The sequence below is a fragment of the Melospiza melodia genome, chromosome 24 (assembly GCF_035770615.1).
Source record: "Melospiza melodia melodia isolate bMelMel2 chromosome 24, bMelMel2.pri, whole genome shotgun sequence".
In the NCBI taxonomy this organism is placed as follows: domain Eukaryota; kingdom Metazoa; phylum Chordata; class Aves; order Passeriformes; family Passerellidae; genus Melospiza; species Melospiza melodia.
Genome location: NC_086217.1, coordinates 2,972,577 through 2,991,536, shown reverse-complemented (window position 1 = coordinate 2,991,536; position 18,960 = coordinate 2,972,577). Strand labels below are relative to the sequence as shown.

The following is an 18,960-nucleotide window of genomic DNA, read 5'->3' as shown; positions in this document are numbered from 1 at the left end:
CGCTTCCGGGGATGATGACTTCCGGTCAGTCCGCGTTCTGATTGGGCGGCGGGAGCAGAGGGGGCGGTACTTCCCGCGGCGGGGACGGCGGTGTCGGTCAGTGAAGGTGAGAGCGGGGCCGGGGCGCGGGAGCGGGAAAGGGGAGCTGGAGTGCCGAGGGTGGGGGACAGGACAGGCTGGGCACGTGCTCGGTGTTCGGAGGCCGGTGGGAGCGGACGGGGGCCAGCGTGAGGTCGCGGCGGGGCTCAGGAGCGACCCCTGTGTCCGGATCGCCGTGTCCCGATCCCCAGTGCCCGCCTTCCCTCCGTGCCCCGATCCCCGTGTCCCGATCCCCAGTGCCCGCCTTCCCTCCGTGCCCCGATCCCCGGTGCCCGCACCCTTTCCGTGCCCCGATCCCCGTGCCCAGATCCCCAGTGCCCGCCTTCCCTCCGTGCCCCGGTCCCCGTGCCCGCACCCTTTCCGTGCCCCGATCCCCGTGCTCAGATCCCCAGTGCCCGCCTTCCCTCCGTGTCCCGATCCCCGTGCCCGCACCCTTTCCGTGCCCTGATCCCCAGTGTCCCCGTTCCGTGTCCCCGGCCCCGTGTCCCGCCCCATCCCGCCCCTCATGCCGCGTTCCCGGCCCGATCCGCGCTCCCCAGCCGCGCTCCGCGGTCCCCGCCCGCCGTGACCCACCGGTGTGTCCGGGCCAGGCGGAGCCATGGCGGGACGCAGGGCTGCCCTGAAGGCCGTGGACTGGGCGGCGTTCGCCGAGCGGGTGCCGCCGAGCCAGCGAGCCATGTTCAACGCGCTGAAGACCCGCAACGATGCGCTGACGGCCCGGTGAGTGCCCGCTCACAGCCCGCTGCGAGTGCCGCTGTCTGTCTGTCTGTCTGTCTGTCTGTCTGTCTGTCCCTCTGCGGTCCCGCAGGAGTGGCCTCGCAGGTATTAAAGCGGGTCACCTTGAGGCAGCTGGTGGCTTTTTTTGGCAAATCACCTTTAGTTAATCTTCCCCAGAGTAAACCCGTAGCTGCAGCTCTGCGAGCACACCTTGCTTTGGCATGAGCTTTGTCACTGTTAAATGCTCTACAAATTCATCTTGGTTCTCGAATCCTTTAGCATCCTGTGCCTGATGCAAGTGCTGGCAGCTGCAGGGAGTCCTGCTGGTTGCCTCTGGCTCAGTGTTGTGGAACAGCCTCGTCCTTCCTTAAGGGCTGCGCCCAGAGGGGCTGAGTGAAGCTCAGCTCTGCTTGTCTGTCCTGAGGAGCCTGTTCCAGGGGCACAGGGATTTGCAGAAATGGCTTGTTTCAAACTGGAGAGCAGCTAAACTCTGGTGCTGATGCTCAGGCTGCTGCTCATGTCTGCTGTGCTCCATCCTTTCAGGTTGGCTGCGCTGCCAGAGAAGCCCCCGGCCATCGACTGGGCTTTCTACAAAGCTCATGTTGCCAAGGCTGGAATGGTGGATGAGTTCCAGAAGAAGGTCAGTCTCCTTGCCAGCTGGGTATTGCTCTTTGGAGTTTAATTGGGGCACTGAGAGGAAAACACTGGGATCAGCAGAGGAGCTTGGTTGTGTCAGTATGGAAATTTGCCTCCCAGAACTGGAGGCACCCACTGAGCTCAGATGGGGCTGGGAGCTTTGTGTGGGCCAGTAACTCTGTCATGGGGTTAGTCTGTGGTGTGGGACCTTCCAGCTGCCTTCCAGTGCTGTGGGGAATGGGTGGTGTGTGTGTCCTGGGGGTGGTGGGCAGGACAGAGGAGATGTCTGGAAGCTCCTGGGTGAGCAAGTGCTGCTTGGGAGGGACAGGGGACAGCTGCGCTGATCACTTTTGGCTCATTAATGTACATGGTTGTGAGCAAATCCTAGGAAGACAGGAGGGAATGCTGCCCTGCTGCTAGGGAAGGTGACCTCGATGTGAAGGATTGTTTCAGTCAAACAAACCTTAAAAATACTTGTCTTTCAATTTACAGTTCAGTGCACTGAAGGTTCCAGAGCCAGTGGATACACAAACTGCCAAGATTGATGCCCAGGAGAAGGAAGCTGTAAGTGAACCATTCCCTGCTGGGGCTGTCCCTGCCTTCTGTGGGGATGGGAAGGGGTGAGAGGGAGGGGATGTTGTGGATGTGCCCCTGCACACACGTGCCTGGCTTTCTGAGTAAGGGGATCCCTGCCCAGGGCAGGCTTTGGCTGGCTGGGGTCTGCTGGAGGTTGCATCAGTTTCCCAGTGTAACAGTGATGGATTTTAATGCCAGCTGAAAGCCTGGGGGGTGTGTGCAGGTTCACTCTGGGGCAGTGTGTTTGTCATAACCACTGTGCCCACGTTCTCTGCTCTCCCCAGGCCAAGAGCACTGCTGAGTACATCGAGGCTTCCAAGGCGCGCATCGCGCAGTACGAGCAGGAGGTGAGGCTGCCCCTGCCTGGTCTGGAGCACACCCTGCCCTCCTGGCTGTGCCTTGCTCCTTCCTGCTCACCTCTGACTTGTCATTATTGTCTGTCCCTGCTTCCACAGCTCCAGAAGCTCCAGAACATGATTCCCTTTGAACAGATGACCTTCGAAGACTTGGGTGAAGCCTTCCCTGAAACCAAACTGAACAAGCAGAAGTATCCATACTGGCCCCACAAGCCAATTGCTGATCTGTAAACTGGGAGCAGTTCAGGGAACAGTTTAATGACTGTCAGACTCCATGACCTTATAAATAAAGAGCTTTCTCTGTCTGTGGCTTAGATCTTAGACATAAATTCTGAGTAATACAGACGTGGAACAATACAGTAACTTGCAAACATTCCACTTTTTCTGGATTTTGTGTTTTCTACCCACGAGCTTGTTTTGGTAGCAGGACCAAGCTCCCTGTCCTGCTGATCAAACTGAACCCTGTGAAATGCAAATGAACCTCCAGTCCCTCTCTGTTGCCATGAGGGGCAGGGGATGGAGTTCTCCTGCCCTTGCAGGCAGACACTTGCTCAGAAGTTGAACGTGTGTAGCCCTTTGAGATGCTGGAGTGTGTTTGGCAGTGATTTGTGGGTGTCTGGAGTGTCTCAGGGCTTCTACAGCCACAGGTCTGGGGCTGTTTTCTGGGCTAATTGTGATTGTTTAGGAAAAAGCCAATTCCAAGAGGAGGTAAAGAAGTATTGGTGTGTTGAGATGCACATAAAAAATTATTTTAAAAATTTTTTTTAAAACAATCATGGTGATCCTTTTCTCTTTGCCCTGGATTTCTGAATGGTGCTGATCTCACTGGAACTCACAGAAACAATAGTAAAGACTTGCACTGTTTTATTTAATAATGTGAGGTGGAATTCTTAAACACCTCCCCTCAAGATGGAAGGTGTTTACTCAAGATGGCTGATTGCCTTCTCTCATCTAAGAGAAGGCAATCAGCTCCTTTTCTTTTTGGTCATGTTTGAGGTCAGAATTACAGATAGGTAGAATGAAGGTGTTAATCCCCAGATTTCACAACTATTTTATTCAAATACCTTAGTAGCTCACAGAATACTTCAAGAACATCTGCCGTTCTACTGAGCCAGAGTACAAAGCACTACACATGCAGATCTTGGGTCCTGTGGCTTTGGATTTTAATTTAATTTTATTTTATTCAGGCAACTGAACTGCAGCTCTATGAATTGACCAGGAACAAATGACAGCAGGGAGTCAGAAGCAACACAGTAGAGAACAACTGAGCTGGCACTGGGCAGAGCTGATCTTCAGCTGCTCCATTTTACAAAGATCACAACAAAAAAGAACAGGGACAGGAAGAGGTGGCTGAAGAGAAGCACCTTCTCCAGAACTGGAAGGAACTGATCCAGCTCCTGCAGCTGCCAGAGGCGCTTGGTGGGCTGCCCTTGGGCCATCTTGGGAGGGTGCAGCAGCTGGGGGCCCCCCTTGGCCAGATTGTCTGGGGGTGCCTTGGGCAGCTGGTGTGGGTCTGCAGGAGCAAGGGGCAGGGTCAGCCCTGTGGGGCCACCATGGCTCACACTGCCTGGGGCACAGTTTGTCCCCGAGGAAACCCACCCTGGCTCCACCCAACATGCAGGAAAATGCCCCAAACCTCCTCTGCTGAAGGTGTTCTGGGCTGTTTTACCTTGCTGGAAGCTCCTGAGGACCTTGTCCAAGCGCCCGGATTTGCGCTGCTGGTACAAGAGGAAGAAGGTGTCCAACACAGCCATGATCATGAGCAGGAAGGTGCCCAGGAAAAACACCACTGCAGAGCAACAGGAAAACAGAGAAAGCTCTGGAGAATCGGCATTTTCTTACATTCCATTGCCTGGTGGGGAACAGGGAAAGCCTAACTCCAGCAAGCTAAACAAGCTTAGCTGTTCATGACTTCAGTGTTCATGAATGTGTCTATCAACACCCAAAACCCCCCCTTTGGGCTGGTACCTGGGTGAAAATCAGGGTTTATTTGGTAAAGGTGGGTACCTATGATGGGTGGTTTGTTGGAGGAAGTTGGGAGGCTGTTGTTGAGAATCACAGCCAGCATGGAGCTGCCGAGGATGATGGCAATCTGGAAGTTGATTTTCTCCTCGAGAGAGCTGGGACCAAACAGCACAGCCATGTCCAGCAAGTACAGGGCACACGTTGGGAGGATCAAGTTCAGAATGTAGAGAGTGGGTCGTCTATCCATGGAAATCTGTTGAGGAAGATGAGCAAAATTTGATGAGCAGGAGATGACTCAATGTGTTGACAAATGCTGGTCCCCTAATGTAAAAAATTGTCCTGTTTTATACTGGGGGTTTTTTGGTGCCAAATCAGTGCAATATAATATGGAAGTGCTGCCATACCACATAGGTGACCACAGAAAATCCTTTGTCATCCATCATTTCCGTGAATTCCATGATGCTCACGTTGGTAAACTTCCATTCTCCATCAGTTAGGATTAAGCTCTTGCTGTCTCTTACGATCTCAGCTGGTGTCCGTCTCGTCTTCATGACAAAGTCTGTTACTGCTTGGGCAGGAGGCACAGGGGGAGGGAAGTTGAAGAATTCAGGAATTTATTAGAGGTCAGTTATTCCTCTCCCTTTCCCACCCAGCTGAGGGTGTATGCAGACAGGAAGGGGGAAGGTTTCATGCACTGCTCAGGTTTCTCAGCCCATGAGGGAGAAATTAAAAAGGTCTCTGTGAAGAGGCTTCACTGGACCTCTGGGAATGTGGATCAGAGGGGAAACATCTGTTGAATTAGGGCAGTTGTCCTCTGTGGATGGAACCGGGGAGATTTTGTGGCACCTCTGCTTAGATTTCAGCCCTCCCTGTGGGATGAATTTTAACTGCAGTTTGAATCCCTGAAACTGTCCTTTTAATGGTTGCATTTGATTCCCTTGGAAATCTTTTCCAACCTTAGAATTCTATTATTAATTTCCTGCCATTTCTGTAGCTTTCAGGTGTGTTTAAAGATCAGTCCTGCAAAATTCTATGTGAACAAGTAGCAGTTTTGCAGGAAGCCTCCTGGTCTCAGGTCTCTTGGTTTGTAGAAACCAGTCCTGGGAGGGACTTGCCACAGAACATCTGGATTGTTCCAGAGATGTTGCTGGGAAATGTGCCAGGACAGGATGGCAGCATTTTAACTCATTTTCCCTGGTCTCATATGACCTCAACCCTGCTGTGAGCATTAGGGGCTGCTCAGGAGCCCAGGAGTTACCAGGGCCCATTTCACCCAGCCCTCCTCCTCCAAATTCAGCCCAGAGGTGGTCAAGCTCAGCCTGCAGCTGTACCTGGGTAGAGGAATGAAGCTATGCTCAGGTTGCACATCTGGGTGTCGAAGGGGAACTTGAAGATCACCAAACTGCACGTGAGGGTGACCTGGTAGGGCCGGGTGGAGTTGAAGGTGCCGTTGTGCATGAGCACCACGTAATTCAGCTCTGGGTCCTGCCCGTTCACTCTGCAGGGGACAGACAGGGAGAGTGACTGAGCCTGAGATGCTGCCTGTGCCTCAGCCCCGTAAAACCAGGATGTGAACACCCTGTTGGGGGGCTCTGAGCCATCACCCAGCCCTGGGATGCAGCAGGAAGAGAGGAAACCAGGTCTGGGAGAAGGGTTCCTGAGCCCTTTGGGATCAAGGTCTGCTGTAGCTCTGTGTTGAAGTGAAGGGAGACGACCCATCCTTGTTGATCAGCATCAAACTCCAATTTATTGATCTCATTTACACACTTTTATAGTGGTGTTAATTAAGCTCATGCATATTGCAAAATCCGAGCTCATCATAGGTCACAGATTACACATTAACCCCTCCTTTTGTTTTCAATACCTGTGGTTTGTTATTGAATCCAAGATTTATTTTCTCACCCTGTTATGAAAGTTCTCAAGGCCTCCATGTTATTGAAGACAGGCTTGAGAACTTAGCTGTTTACAGAAACAGGCTGTGAGAATTTGCTCCTCACAGCTGCCTTTTAAGCCATTTCTGAGCAAAATTCTCCAACAGCTCTGCACCTCCTGAGCACCTCCTGCCTCTCTGTCCTCTGCTTTGTGCCCTCACCAGGGCAGGGGCCCATTCCTAGCCCTGACTCCCACTCCTCTCTCCCTCTGGAGAGCTGGTGGAGGTGCCCATCCCTCTGTCAGACCCTCAGTGCTCTGCCCTGTATCTCTCCACATACTACTAAAGGTCACTTTATTCCACAGCAGCGCTGGTTTCTGCTGCTCCCTCAGTTTTAGCTGCAGCCCAGATGGGAAATTTCAGGGGCTGTTACAGTATTACAGAGCCACTAAGTGCTTTGTATAAACTGTGGTCATCGCCATTAATCTAAATTAGGAGGTTCTCGGTTACAGAGAGCTCAAGGGAACAACTTTTAGCCATCTGAGTTTATCCCATTTCCTATAATACAACCAACAGTTTGCATCCTCTGTGTTTCTGTGAAGCCAGTGGATAAAAATGAGAGGGGGACGTACCGCTCCAAGATGAAGATGGGGGGCGACCAATACGTATCCATGGGCAGAACAATTTCAGAGATGTTACAGAAATCCCAGGGGTCCCAGGTTGCAAAAGGGTTCTGCCATTCCTGAGGGAAGAAGTTGCAAAAGAGAGATGAGCTCTGGGCTGGGCACCAGACTTTGTGTTGGGCATCAGGAGAGAAAGAAATGCTCTTGAGAGACCTACCAGGTTCAGGACGAAGTAAAAACTGACTGTCTGCAGCTTTTCCACCTGGAGAAACAAAGATGTTTAGCTGATTTTCTTAGATGTATCCAATGCAGAAGCTCTTCCCTGAGCACAGACTGCAGTAATGGGGCTTGGGAAGAGAGCTCATGGCTGTTGGTCCTACGGCTGAAGGGTGGGAGCACAAAGTGCAATGGTTAGGAAAAATAATAGATTATTGTTAACATTTCCATGGCAGTGCACTGCGAATGCACTGCCCAGTTCAGGCACTGCAGGGTGTTTGGAGCCTCCTGCTAAGCAGGCTGCTTGTCTGGATGTGACTTCTGGAAGGAGTGGGAGAAAATACTCCACATCTTCCAAAAGTGCTTTCCAACAGCAGAAAGCTGAAGTGGAAGGGGCTGATTCTCACCCCTGTGGACTTGCTGTCAGAAGACTCAAACCCTGGTCTAGTAATAGCCCAGTTTCCTGTTGTAAAAACTCATTTTGAGTCCTTACCACAGAGAGAATTGCCACCAGAAAGAAATCCACCTTCACTTCCACAGGCTCCTTCAGGTTTATCTTGGGCAGGATGTACGTGTGCAGCTTGTCATGAGAGGAGATGTTCAGGTAGTCAACAATGTCATAGTAGGTGCAGAGGTACTTTGGGGCAGCCCCTGCTGGAAAGAAAATCCCACTTGAAACACAAAAACATCGGGCAACCTGTGAGGATGCATCAAAAAAGAAAGGGTGTGGAGCTGTGGATGTGAAAAACATCATTAACACACAAAAATCCCTTCTCACACAGATGAGAACAGAACTCCTCAAAGGTTTTCAATCCCCCTTGCACTTACCTGTCCCAAGAGAAAAGGTGAGGATGGCTACAAAAACTCCCTGCATCATCTCCTGCTTCCAGTTTAGGAGGAGAGTGGTGCCGTGAGTCTTATGAGCCGGTCCAGGACGCGTCATTTGTTATGTGGAACTTGATTTGATATTTATTAATGAGGGATGGATTTTTGTAAACACATTTTATCTGCCGGGGGAAGAATTTGCTAATGGTTTGATGCACTCAGCTGGCTCTTGGGAGTAGCCTTTAGTTGTGGTCAAGGGAAAATAAGGTCATTAAAAAAAAGAATCCAACAATTTGAGGGAGAGGAAAAGAAAGGGCCGATCCCCACAAAGAAAAGGCAAAGAGCCAGAGCTACTCAGTAGCAAATTTAGTCTCATTTACAGGGCTGAGGGTTTGCTGCAACCCCAGGAAAGGACCAGGGATGAGTGGTTGTGTGACTGAGGGCTGTGGGGGAGGCTGCTCTCCTTGGAGCCCTGTCCTGCTTTCCAGTAGACCACACTGTGTCATTTCCCATTGAGCTCTCCATGGATTTTCTGCTTCTGCCTCCTTGCTGATCTCCCATGCTCCTTTTGTTCTTTTCTGAGTCCTCACAGTTAAGATGAAGGGCTCAGAGACTTCTGGGGTTTTTAATGTATCTGTGTATTCCTCTGCTGCCCTCCTCTCCATCTCTGCCTTTTTTTTTTTTTTTTTTCCTGCTGTCATCCCAGTGATCCTTGTGGGTCTCTTCCAACCCAGGATATTCCATGATTCTGTGATCCTGTGAATGGCTCCAGGGCAGCCCCAGTAATTCCCACACTTGATTCCCCCTCTGGCAGCAGAATTCCCCATGGCAGCGGATGGTCCCTCCCAGCCGTGTCCCCTGACATGTTCCCTGTCCCCCACGGCCTCCCACGTCCCATTGCCATGTTCCCTGTCCCCCCGCATGCCGGTGTCCCCCGCGGTGTGTCCCCGGTGCCGTGTCCGGCGCGGTGTCCCCGGTGTGTATTTCCCCGGTGCCGTGTCCCCCGGTGTGTATTTCCCCGGTCCCCTGTCCCCCACGGTGTCTCCCCGGTGCCGTGTCCCCGGTGTGTATTTCCCCGGTGCCGTGTCCCCCCCGGTGTGTCCCCGGTGTGTCCCCGGTGTGTATTTCCCCGGTGCCGCGTCCGGCGCGGTGTGTCCCCGGTGTGTCCCCGGTGTGTATTTCCCCGGTGCCGCGTCCGGCGCGGTGTGTCCCCGGTGTGTCCCCGGTGTGTATTTCCCCGGTGCCGTGTCCCCGGTGTGTATTTCCCCGGTGCCGTGTCCCCCGCGGTCTCTGCCCGGGGGGTGCCCGGGAGGGGCACGGGGGCGCTGCCGGCGCTTGGCAGCATCACTGGGGGCTTCCACCGCAGCGACCGCGTGGCCTAATGGATAAGGCGTCTGACTTCGGATCAGAAGATTGAGGGTTCGAGTCCCTTCGTGGTCGGCCTTTTTTCCCCCCCTTCCGCCCTCCTCTTTTAAATCATCTTTTTCCCGTTTCTCCGCTCGCATCTTTGCCCCTCGGGGGCCGGAGGGAACTCGCGGGCTCGGGCTGGGTGCGGCGCTGCCGGAGCGGCCCCGGCCCAGCCCCGCGGTGCCCCCGGCCCGGCCCGAGGGTCCCCGGGCCGCCCCCTCAGTGCGGGGTCGGGGCCGTTCCCGCGGGCCGGGGCGCGCGCCCTGCGCAGCCCCAGTGGCCTAATGGATAAGGCACTGGCCTCCTAAGCCAGGGATTGTGGGTTCGAGTCCCACCTGGGGTGAGCTCTCCGTTTTGCCCCTGCTAGCCCTCTTTCCTTGCTCTTTCTCCCCGTTTCAGCGCCGGCGCGTCTCCTCCTCCTCCTCCCCCTGCGGCCGCTGGCTGTTGCTGCTTGGTGGGAAGATATTCCCCAACGCCCTGCCCGAGCACGGCCCGGGACACGGAACCTGATGTGGAGGAAGACCAAAGAGCGAGGTCGGGGTGGTCCATGATGTGTTTTGGGCCAGCGAAGTCCCCGCGGCAGCTCCGGGCTCTCTCCATGGGCCAGGAGCCGCTGTTGATGGGATGCTGTGACTCTCTGCTCCCGGCCTGTGGCCCCTGTTTAGATTTCACAGAAAAGGGAAACAAGGAGGAGCTGCTACAAATTGCACCAGGCGTGGGTGCAAAGGTGGATGCTTTGTGCGATAAGTTGTGTGGTCCCAGAGCTCAGGTGAGGCTGTGATCAAGGGGATAACAACCAGGACCCGAGGGTGAGAGAAGAGGTGTTAATGAAAGGCTGATTTTTGTAGGGATTAGCGAAAGGATGGCACTGGCCAGGTCATGGACATCCTTCAAGGTATCCCAGAGGGCACCAAAGCAGAGCAGTTGCAGTTGTTTAATTACCTTTGTCTGGGCAGAGCTGGGTTTTTCTTGAATTTCAGCTGCATTTTCCCTTGTTTTTAGGGAATTTCAGCTACATTTTTCTCTCCTTCCTGTGTAATCAGCTGCACCCGAGCCCCAGCAAAAATCCCATTGATGCTGGTTCATGTCCACCTTGTGTGGGGAGCCTCTTCCCGGAGCAGGACAAGCTGGGATGTCGGGAATCTTTACTCCACCAGAAACCACGTCTGCATGAGGGGCTGGGCAGGGGCGTCACAGCGCTCGGCTGTGCTGCCCTGGGACCAGAGTCCTCCCCTTTGGTAATAATGCCTTTGGGATAATGCCCTCTGAGATTTGTGGCATTAAAAATCTCCCTGGAGGGTCTTTTCCTGTGGAGTTAAAGCATATTAAAGGCAGCTGTGGTCAAGGCGATGCCACACCAGTAAAACACAAAGTGAAGTTTCTTTTTGTTTTTCTCTCTTAGGTTTGGGAGGCTCTGCTGCCTGGAAAGCAATAAACCTACCCAAGTGCCGGGCACTGATCACCAATTAAAATACCTTCCTGGGGTGGGCTTCGGGAAACTTTTTCGGGATTAGATGAGAAACACAGGTTTTGGGGAGAGTGGCTGCAGCAGGAGGAGAACAAACAGGGGGTTAATGAGGCCCGTGGTGTTTTTTCCAGTATTGTCACAGCGTTCTGCTCTAGTGGTGCCTGTCACTGGTGGCACAGACGCTGTGACCGTCACATCTACAGTGACAGTGACCTGTTGGCACACGGGGTCGCAGAGGAGAGGGGGCCTCCATCACCAGGGGTGGGTCGGGAGAGCCAGCCACGCTTCCAGGAGCGGTGGAGAGTGGGGGATGCCCTGGGTGAATGCGGGGGATGCCCAGGGGGTCTCGGGGGATGCCCTGGGCGAATGTGAGGGATGCCCTGGGTGAATGTGGGGGATGCCCTGGGTGAATGCAGGGGATGCCCAGGGAGTCTCGGGGGATGCCCTGGGTGAATGCGGGGGATGCCCAGGGGGTCTCGGGGGACACCCGGGGAGCCCCCAGCGCGTGACACTACTAGGGACCCTCGTCGGTTGGTGACCACGTGGCCTGATGGATAAGGCGTCTGACTTCGGATCCGAAGATCGAGGGTTCGAGTCTCTTCGTGGTTTTAGAGCCACCGGCTGTACTCGACACATAATTCAATTTCCGGCGGGGGATTTTGCGCGGCTCGCCGGCGTGGGGATTGAGCTGGCTAAAGCGCCAGAAAATGTGCCTGTAGAAGAGCCAGATTGAGGTGTTTTAAGGTGAAATTTTCGCCGGGAATGAGGGGGAGTTTACATCTGTCGGGGGAGGATGAACTGCGGCTTGGAACCGGCTGCGGGTGGGGTTTGAGCCCACCTACGGTCGGTTCTTGTGAAGATGGAAGGGCTGAGACGACAAAGGCTGTTTTCTCGTACTGGTCGGAGAGTTAATGGGGGGCTCGGGGGTGGATTATCAGTTTGGTGGGTGTTTCGGTGGGAAATATCAACCCAGTGCCCACCCTTGTGAGTGCAGGGCGCCGTGGGATCCAGCAGGAGTAGTAGGAGTTTAAATCCCTATTAAATCTCTATTAACTCAAGCGAGACTCGAACCCACCATCTATCTTTTCGGGGACCTCTCCGTACAAAACCACCGCTTTGTCCACTCGGCCACAGCAGCTGTGTCGCGCTGGGCTCCCCGCGCCGCCTCCGCGGGGTCCGGGGCGGGTCCGGGGCCCCAAACCGGCCCCGCCAGCTCCCGGGGGCCGAGGGCGCCGCGCGGGGATCTCATCCCGCCCCATCCCCGCCTCGCGGTGGCGTTCCTGAGCCGCGCCGGGAGCTGCGGGAGATGGGGGGGGGCGGGGAGGGGGGTGGGGACTGTTTGCACCGGGGTGATCCCGGAAATCCCGAACGGAACCCGCCCGTCCCCACCCACAGCAGCCGCACGCCCGCCTGGCCAGCAGAGAGTTAAGTGACGGCACCCAGAAGGTGTCACTGCCCGGCCCCAGTGGCCTAATGGATAAGGCACTGGCCTCCTAAGCCAGGGATTGTGGGTTCGAGTCCCATCTGGGGTGACTCTTTTCGCTGCGGCGGGGCCGGGGTTGCCCCGCGGGAACTCCGCGTCCCTCGGTTCTTCCGCGGGGGGAGCGTGTTGCGCTCTCCCCGCAGCCCGGGCGGGTTCCCTGCTCTCCATCTTGCCCCTCTTGGCGTCGGTCAGACGCTTTTCGTGATGTTAAACCAGCCTCCACCTCGCCCTCTGCTTTTAATCCCTGAAATTCCCGGCTCCTCCTCGCCCCGGTGCCACCTGCTCGTTCAGGGCTTCTTGCCTGTGCTTGAACCAAAGTTCTTCAAATCGGTGGGAAAAGAGCCCCAAGCAGCGGGTGATCGTGGCTGCAAGGTCTCCTGGGGATGGGGAGGCTGGGCTGAGGCTGGTTCTGTCCTGGATGGTGATGGTGGGAGGACGTTCAGTGTCACAAAAACATCGGAGTCAGCGACATCCCCGTGTTTGTAAAGGGAGGGCACAGCACTGAGCTTCAGACACCTGCACCTGTGAGAGGGGCGCTGGCAGGGACCCCCTCCCACGCTCAGGGAAGAAGGGGATTCACCATCCCTGGAAGTGCTCAAACCGGGTGTGGATGTGGTATTTGGGGACACGGTTTGATGGTGAAACTGGCAGTACTGGGTTGGACTGGATAAATCTTAGAGGTTCTTTCCACCCTGAATGATTCAGTGATCCCTTGCAGAAAAGCTTGCGGTGGGGGAAAACGTGAGAGGAGGTGAAGTGTGAAATGCTCCTGGTGCTGAGCAGGGGTGCAGAGACCAGGGCAGGGCTCCCTGGCATGTCAGAATGCAGAGACCAGGGCACGGCTCCCTGGCATGTCGGAATGCAGAGACCAGGGCAGGGCTCCCTGGCATGTCAGAATGCATTGGGAGTGCTCCTGCATCCCCCCCACCATTGCATTTTGGGGAGGATCTGCGCTTTGAATGCTGTTTGCAGATGGAAATATTCCGTCAGGGGGAGCTCAAAGCTCCACTTCCAAAGGCAATGCAGCAGAGCCGTGATACCTCCATGTGCCCCACATTAACCTTAGGGATGACTTCCCTCTCTTATTTGGGGTTTTCCCAAAACAGATTCACTGCTCCCCACCCCAGGTGGGACTCGAACCCACAATCCCTGACTTAGAAGGTCAGTGCCTTATCCATTAGGCCACTGGGGCCCAGCAAAACATCAAAAAAGGGATAATTTTGATTTCTTTGAGCCTCACAGTAATCACACCTGGCAGCAGTGACCACATCACACCACAGAGCTTCATTCTCCTTAAACAGGGTCCACTAAGGCGCCTGGAGGATTCATCCAAAGGATTCTGGTGTCCCACCTCAAAGGCCAGAAGCTTCCTGCACTCACAGGGTGGGTTCTGTCTCCTACTGTTGAGATTTCTGCCAAATTCCTGATGTGGCTTTAGCTTAACTAAATTATGTACTTTGGTTAGAGAAAAATCAACAAAAGGAATAAAGATGAAAGGAAGGAAATAGAAGGAAAGAAACAGGGGATACTCTAAGGGATGGACTTAATGATCCTTGAGGTCTTTTCCAAAATTAATGCTTTAAGATTCTACTTGCTATGTAGATGTGTTGTTGAGACTGCTTTTACTCTTCCCTTTCTTTCCCCAAAAATCTAGAGTAGCTTTGTGCTCAGCAGGAGGGTGCTCTGATGGAGCAAAGGCTGCTTGAAGAACACAAAGAATGTTTAAAAACAGGAGTGGCTGACAAAAATCAGAAGTTTTAGGTCCTCTCAAATGTGAACAATAGTTATTCTGAAAAATTATTCACAAGCCATCACAGTGTATCACTGGCTACAAAAGAAGATGTTAAATATGTTTATTTACACTTTCAGGCCATTTTTATTCAATCCAGCTCATGAGTTCAGCATCATTAACAGCTGCCAACATCACTTCTTTAGGAAGATGGAATGCCAAGGGCTTGGATCTCTATCTCTGCTGTTCTCAGTCGAAATCTGCCTTCCTGCTCTGTTTTATAGTTGAGTGTATTTTTTTCTGTCGTAGCCGTTCACGGTTCATTTTTTCCACCCTAAAACAAAACCAAAAGATCCCTCAGTGTACAAAGAAAGCATTTAAATATTCAACTTTTGAGATCTGATGAGCCAACAAACATCCTCAGATAGAAAAAAAAAAAAAAAACAGTCCCTGTTCTGGGACTGTTAAAATCTAAGCAGTTAAAATCTAATGGATCAGTGATACTCCTTAAAAAAGGAGATTTAAAGGAGTATGACCTTTAAAATGGTTTAAAAATCCTACAAACTAAATTGTGCAACGTGATAGCCCGAACCCAAATAAAGAGCATTTTAATGAAGATACCTCTCTATGAGTTTCTGTGCTGTCTCCTTAGACACCACCCTGGGTTTCTCGATGGCCTCCGTGACCATGGCCCGGATTTTCTCCAGACAAATCGCCAGATTCCTCATCTGGTAGCGACTCTCCTCCGAGGTCACAATCAGCTCACCAGCCCGGTTTATCTTATTCCTGTGCTGAGGGATGGGAAAACACAACGTGAGCACTGAAACCTCGCTGGAACTGCCACGTTCTGACACTGAGACAGTGAAACCATGGAAGGGGAGGGTTGGTACCATCAGAGCCATTTTTTGTCTCACAGCTTCGGGAATCCAGTCGGCCGATGCCAGGTGGAACCGAACCTCTGCCTTGGAATTCACTGGGAGGAAAAACAGGGTCTTTGTTTCCATGTCACAGCCTGCCTTCCTCAGATCTATGAGGTAATTCAGCCTGATCTCTGCTGGCTTTCAACATGGGATGATTCCATGATGACTTTCCTGAAAGGTCACAATTCTTTTCTTGCTGTGTTTTTACACATCACTCTACAAGACAAACTTGTACCTGTCGTGGCATTTGCCTTTCTAGACACCACAGAATTTATTGCCAGCCGCTGCCTACCTAATTTTTAATGGCAGAACAGGCAGTATTTTACGTTTATTTGAATTAAGCTGAGAATTTATTGCTGAGTGAACTTTCAGAATCCAGTTGGCTCTGTTATATTTGATCTATGGATAGGGATGGTGTCCCTTGTGGCATCTGTAGCAGGAATGATCCCTGTAAGTGTTCCTAGGAGCATCCAATGCGTTATCTCTGGTCTCCAGCACTCTGAAGACTCAGAAGCTGTGTTCAATATTTTGCCACATGGTACAGAAAAACAACCGAAAATGGTGATTTTTCTAAGAGAGAAGCTGTTCCTCACCTTTATTAACGTTCTGCCCGCCGGGGCCGCTGCTCCGGCTGTAGGACACGGTCAGGCGAGCTGCAAGAGAGGGGCAGGGGCTGAGCCGGGACGGGGCCGAGCCGGGACGGGGCCGAGCTCGGAGCACGGACTCGGTGCCCGGGGGGGTGCCCGGCTCCCGGCACGGGTGTGCAGGGCGGGGGGGCCTCACCCATGGGGACGTCGAGGGCGGGCGGCTGCGGCTCCTCCTGGAAGAGACAACGGGGGCGGTGTCGGGAGGCCCGGGGGTCTGGGGGCATCCCGGGGCCCCTGCGGCCCCTCGGCTGACCGGGCCCCGGGGACACCACGGCGGCCCCGCCCACTCCGCCCCCCCACGCTTCCACCACGGCCAAGGCAGCCATAAAGCCCCGCCCCCAATGTAACCACGCCCACCAAACTGGCACCGCTCCTTCCTAAGACCCCGCCCACCCGATGAAATAAACCACGCCGACACCTGTCAATCAAAACTAAACCCCGCCCAAACGCCGTCCCTCGCCCTCTTCCTCTTTCCCCCCGCCCCTCTGACCGTCGTGCGGGCGGCGGTTCCGTCCTGCTGCGGAGGGTACAGCTTGTCCAGGCTGTGGGAGCTCCGGTACTCGGTGCCGGCGGCGGGCCGCTGCGAGAACCGGGCACACAGCAGCGCCAGCCCCGCCCGCGGCCGACACAGGCCCCGCAGCGTGTGCGCCGCCATGTTGGCCGCCGCGGTGCTCTCCCGCCCGGCGTCCCCGCGGAAACGGCGGCCGCGCGCTGCGTTCCGGGGCGGGGCGGAGGGAGCGAGGGCGCGATTTAGGGGGATAAAGGGGCTCTTTTGGGGCTGTGGGATGGAGCTTGAGCGTGTGGTGTCCGTGCTGGGGGTCTGTGGGGCGGGGAGGGGTCTGCAGCACTAATGGGGGGTGCCAGGAGAGGGGGATGTGGGGTGTCCTGGGGGCACCGCGGGGCCGTGAGGGAGGTCAGGGGTGCCTGTGGGGTCTGTGCGCCCCAGACCTGCGCGGTGGCCAGCGCTGAAAATGAAAATACATCCTGCTTTTTAATGGTTTGTGTCATTTTTGCACCTGGAGTGCTTCAGTTTTCACATTTTTATCCTCTCAAGAGCGCTAAAGAGTTACATGCAAACACACACATGTATATATACACAATTATTTCTTTGAATGCTGACATAGCAGCGGTGGATGTAGGATGCAGGGGAGTGAAGCAGTTGTGGAAATCCTTCAGCTTTTGCTCTTGTTGGAGCTGCCAGGCTGGCTTGGCAAGAAGGGTTTGCGTTCCAGAGGGGCAGGGATTGCTATTCCTGGCAGCAGGAAAATGCATAGGCAGGGATGGGCTGTCATTTGCTCTGGTGTTTTGACAGGAGCTGACAATCTCGTATTTAAAACTGTGGATGAAGGCAAAATGGGTGTTCAGAAGCCGATGCAGACTGTGTGACTGATCTGAGCCGAGTTCCATCCAGATAATGCGTTTAAAGTCAGGGAACTCAGTCCTCTGGAGGGAGCAAGTCCTGGACATGGATGGTTCTCTGCCCTGGCTGCAGCTGAGCAGCTCAGGGCCACAGAGGGCTCCTCACTTCGCTTTAATTGAGCTTCAGAATCCCGGAGTTCTGCTCCACTGCCCTTGTCCAAACTCAGCTGGAAACAAAGTGCTTGAAGGAAAAAACCCAGAGCTGTCAGAGGCAAACTGTGCCATCTGGTGACCTTAATTTCTAACAGGGAACAGGTAAATATTTGTGATTTGTAGCCAGAGGGATGGGTACAATACTCAAGGCAGGATGACTCATTTACCAGCTGTTGTCAAACATGTTTGGTGGTGGTTGTGCAGGAACACCCTCCAAGGACAGTGCCTCAGAGGGGCTGGGAAAGGAGCTGGAAGGTCACACAGGTGAAGCCAGGCCAATCTAAAAGGACATTTGTCTGGTTTTGCTTCATTCCCACACTGTGTTGGGAATGAACACTTCATTCCCACTCTGGCCACAGAGCCTTGGTAAAAAGCTGGGTGATCTCTGCTTGGGTGGTTGGAAACTGCTCTCCCTGTCAGGCAGGGCTTGGGATGGCAAGGTCTGACTTTGGTGTGAGCCAAGAGAGCCAAACCTTTGGCATTCCTGCTGGAGAAATGAACTGCTTTGTCCCTGGTCCTGGCTGAGGAAGCCACCTCAGCCCCTTGGTGGTCACTGGAGAGCAAAAGGTGTCAGGAGCCATCCCAGAAACCTGAGGGGAGGGCTGAGGAGTCCAAGGACGCAGTCACTCCCTGTGTGAGTGAGGGGGCAGGCTGTTAATGTGTGAGCAAAGTCCCTCCGGGCTTTGAGGGGCCTTCCAGAAGGTCTCAGTTGCTGTAGGAAAGGGAAGATGCTGAATCCTTCCTGTGGGGAGCTCGAGCTCTGAAAATCCTTGAATTTGTGCTTCAAGTGGCCCCTCCCTGTTTATAACAGCAGGTTATAACCCTTCTGAAGTGTTATTCCAGTGAGAAGCCAGGCCAGATCTGATGGAACTGCACGTGTCTAAATGCCAGCTTTCAAATTCAGCATGCAACCACACAGTTGACAAGCTGTGCCGTTATTATCTTAATGCTGTGAGCTGAGTAATGTCACTGATTTTGCCAAATTCTGAAATTAAGGACTATTTCCTGTGACATCATACTCTTCCTCATCCATTTTAATTGCATGCAGCAATTTTCCTTTCTGTCACGAACCATGGGGGTGTGCTGTTAAGCAGCTGCTGCTCTCTGCTACACCACTTCTCTGGCAGAGTGGTTGCTCAGCACTCTCTTGTTCCCTCTCAGTGGAGTTGTGTAGCTTTCCTTGGTGTTCCAAAAAGCAATTGGAAAAGTTTAGATCAAAGGTGGCACAAAAGGCCAGAAGATGCTTATTTTCTCCTCCTCTGATCACGGAAAGCACCACTTAAGGCAGGAATCAAGTGATTCTGACTCACACAGTCAATCAGGACATGAATATATGGCCACTAACATTTTTGGAGGCAGAAGAAAATTGTCCTCAGCACTTTGCTGAACATGCTGCTGATACATGGCAGCTGTGCCTTTGTCAAGCCAAGTACTAATATCATGTTACTTACATCAGTCATTTTTGGATTTGTGGTTTGCAAAAAAAGGTCAAAAGAAAAACAGGATTTGAATTGGAAGCTTAGAAATTGTGTGGTTTTACAGAGACTTCCGAGCTGACAAAAGAGAGGTTTGATCGCGTGGCAGTGTTGGCAGCCCAAGTGCACAAAAATGTGTGTTATATAAATAATGCAGCAGAATAATTCAGCATATTCTCTTTCCTTTCTGCAAGGGCGCCTGAAGCACTTTCTCGACCTAAATTGTACTTGAAAATCAAAGAATTAGCTCTTGTGCTGTTCTTAAAAGTAAAAAGAGCTGTAAGAGCTGTGAGAAAAATCAGTGTTTCTCTGTGTTTGAGAGGAGAATAGAGCATTTATAAATATATTTAATGTGTTGTGCACTTAACTGTGATGC

At 53.3% G+C, this 18,960-nt stretch overlaps 2 protein-coding genes and 4 non-coding genes across 6 annotated transcripts; 4 read left to right on the top strand and 2 right to left on the bottom strand.

Moving 5' to 3' along the window:
- Nucleotides 1-41: 41 nt before the first annotated feature.
- ATP5PD (ATP synthase peripheral stalk subunit d) lies at nucleotides 42-2,698 on the top strand. Its single transcript, XM_063175784.1, has 6 exons — nucleotides 42-106; nucleotides 690-819; nucleotides 1,360-1,456; nucleotides 1,945-2,016; nucleotides 2,313-2,375; nucleotides 2,484-2,698. The coding sequence occupies exons 2-6, from the start codon at nucleotides 698-700 to the stop codon at nucleotides 2,613-2,615; spliced, it is 486 nt and encodes a 161-aa protein (XP_063031854.1). The 5' UTR covers nucleotides 42-106; nucleotides 690-697; the 3' UTR covers nucleotides 2,616-2,698.
- Nucleotides 2,699-9,250: 6,552 nt separating this feature from the next.
- TRNAR-UCG (transfer RNA arginine (anticodon UCG)) lies at nucleotides 9,251-9,323 on the top strand. Its single transcript has one exon. It is a non-coding gene; the product is annotated as a tRNA-Arg (tRNA).
- Nucleotides 9,324-9,560: 237 nt separating this feature from the next.
- TRNAR-CCU (transfer RNA arginine (anticodon CCU)) lies at nucleotides 9,561-9,633 on the top strand. Its single transcript has one exon. It is a non-coding gene; the product is annotated as a tRNA-Arg (tRNA).
- Nucleotides 9,634-12,217: 2,584 nt separating this feature from the next.
- TRNAR-CCU (transfer RNA arginine (anticodon CCU)) lies at nucleotides 12,218-12,290 on the top strand. The gene has a single exon. It is a non-coding gene; the product is annotated as a tRNA-Arg (tRNA).
- Nucleotides 12,291-13,360: 1,070 nt separating this feature from the next.
- TRNAR-UCU (transfer RNA arginine (anticodon UCU)) lies at nucleotides 13,361-13,433 on the bottom strand. Its single transcript has one exon. It is a non-coding gene; the product is annotated as a tRNA-Arg (tRNA).
- Nucleotides 13,434-14,062: 629 nt separating this feature from the next.
- Nucleotides 14,063-16,209, bottom strand: MRPL58 (mitochondrial ribosomal protein L58). Its single transcript, XM_063175505.1, has 6 exons — nucleotides 16,028-16,209; nucleotides 15,674-15,710; nucleotides 15,484-15,543; nucleotides 14,861-14,943; nucleotides 14,592-14,761; nucleotides 14,063-14,304 (listed from the first exon to the last, which is right to left on the bottom strand). Exons 1-6 carry the CDS (start codon nucleotides 16,190-16,192, stop codon nucleotides 14,220-14,222), a joined length of 600 nt encoding a protein of 199 aa, XP_063031575.1. The 5' UTR covers nucleotides 16,193-16,209; the 3' UTR covers nucleotides 14,063-14,219.
- Between the last annotated feature and the right edge of the window lie 2,751 nt (nucleotides 16,210-18,960).

What these genes read in the sequence shown, in the direction of transcription:
- ATP5PD (XM_063175784.1), top strand. Translation starts at nt 698, where the DNA reads ATGGCGGGACGCAGGGCTGCCCTGAAGGCCGTGGACTGGGCGGCGTTC. An exon ending in TGGATGAGTTCCAGAAGAAG is followed by an intron (nt 1,457 to 1,944) that starts GTCAGTCTCCTT and finishes TTCAATTTACAG; the next exon opens with TTCAGTGCACTGAAGGTTCC. An exon ending in ATGCCCAGGAGAAGGAAGCT is followed by an intron (nt 2,017 to 2,312) that starts GTAAGTGAACCA and finishes TGCTCTCCCCAG; the next exon opens with GCCAAGAGCACTGCTGAGTA.
- MRPL58 (XM_063175505.1), bottom strand. Translation starts at nt 16,192, where the DNA reads ATGGCGGCGCACACGCTGCGGGGCCTGTGTCGGCCGCGGGCGGGGCTG. An exon ending in CGGGCAGAACGTTAATAAAG is followed by an intron (nt 14,944 to 15,483) that starts GTGAGGAACAGC and finishes TTTTCCTCCCAG; the next exon opens with TGAATTCCAAGGCAGAGGTT. An exon ending in GCACAGAAACTCATAGAGAG is followed by an intron (nt 14,305 to 14,591) that starts GTATCTTCATTA and finishes GTTTTGTTTTAG; the next exon opens with GGTGGAAAAAATGAACCGTG.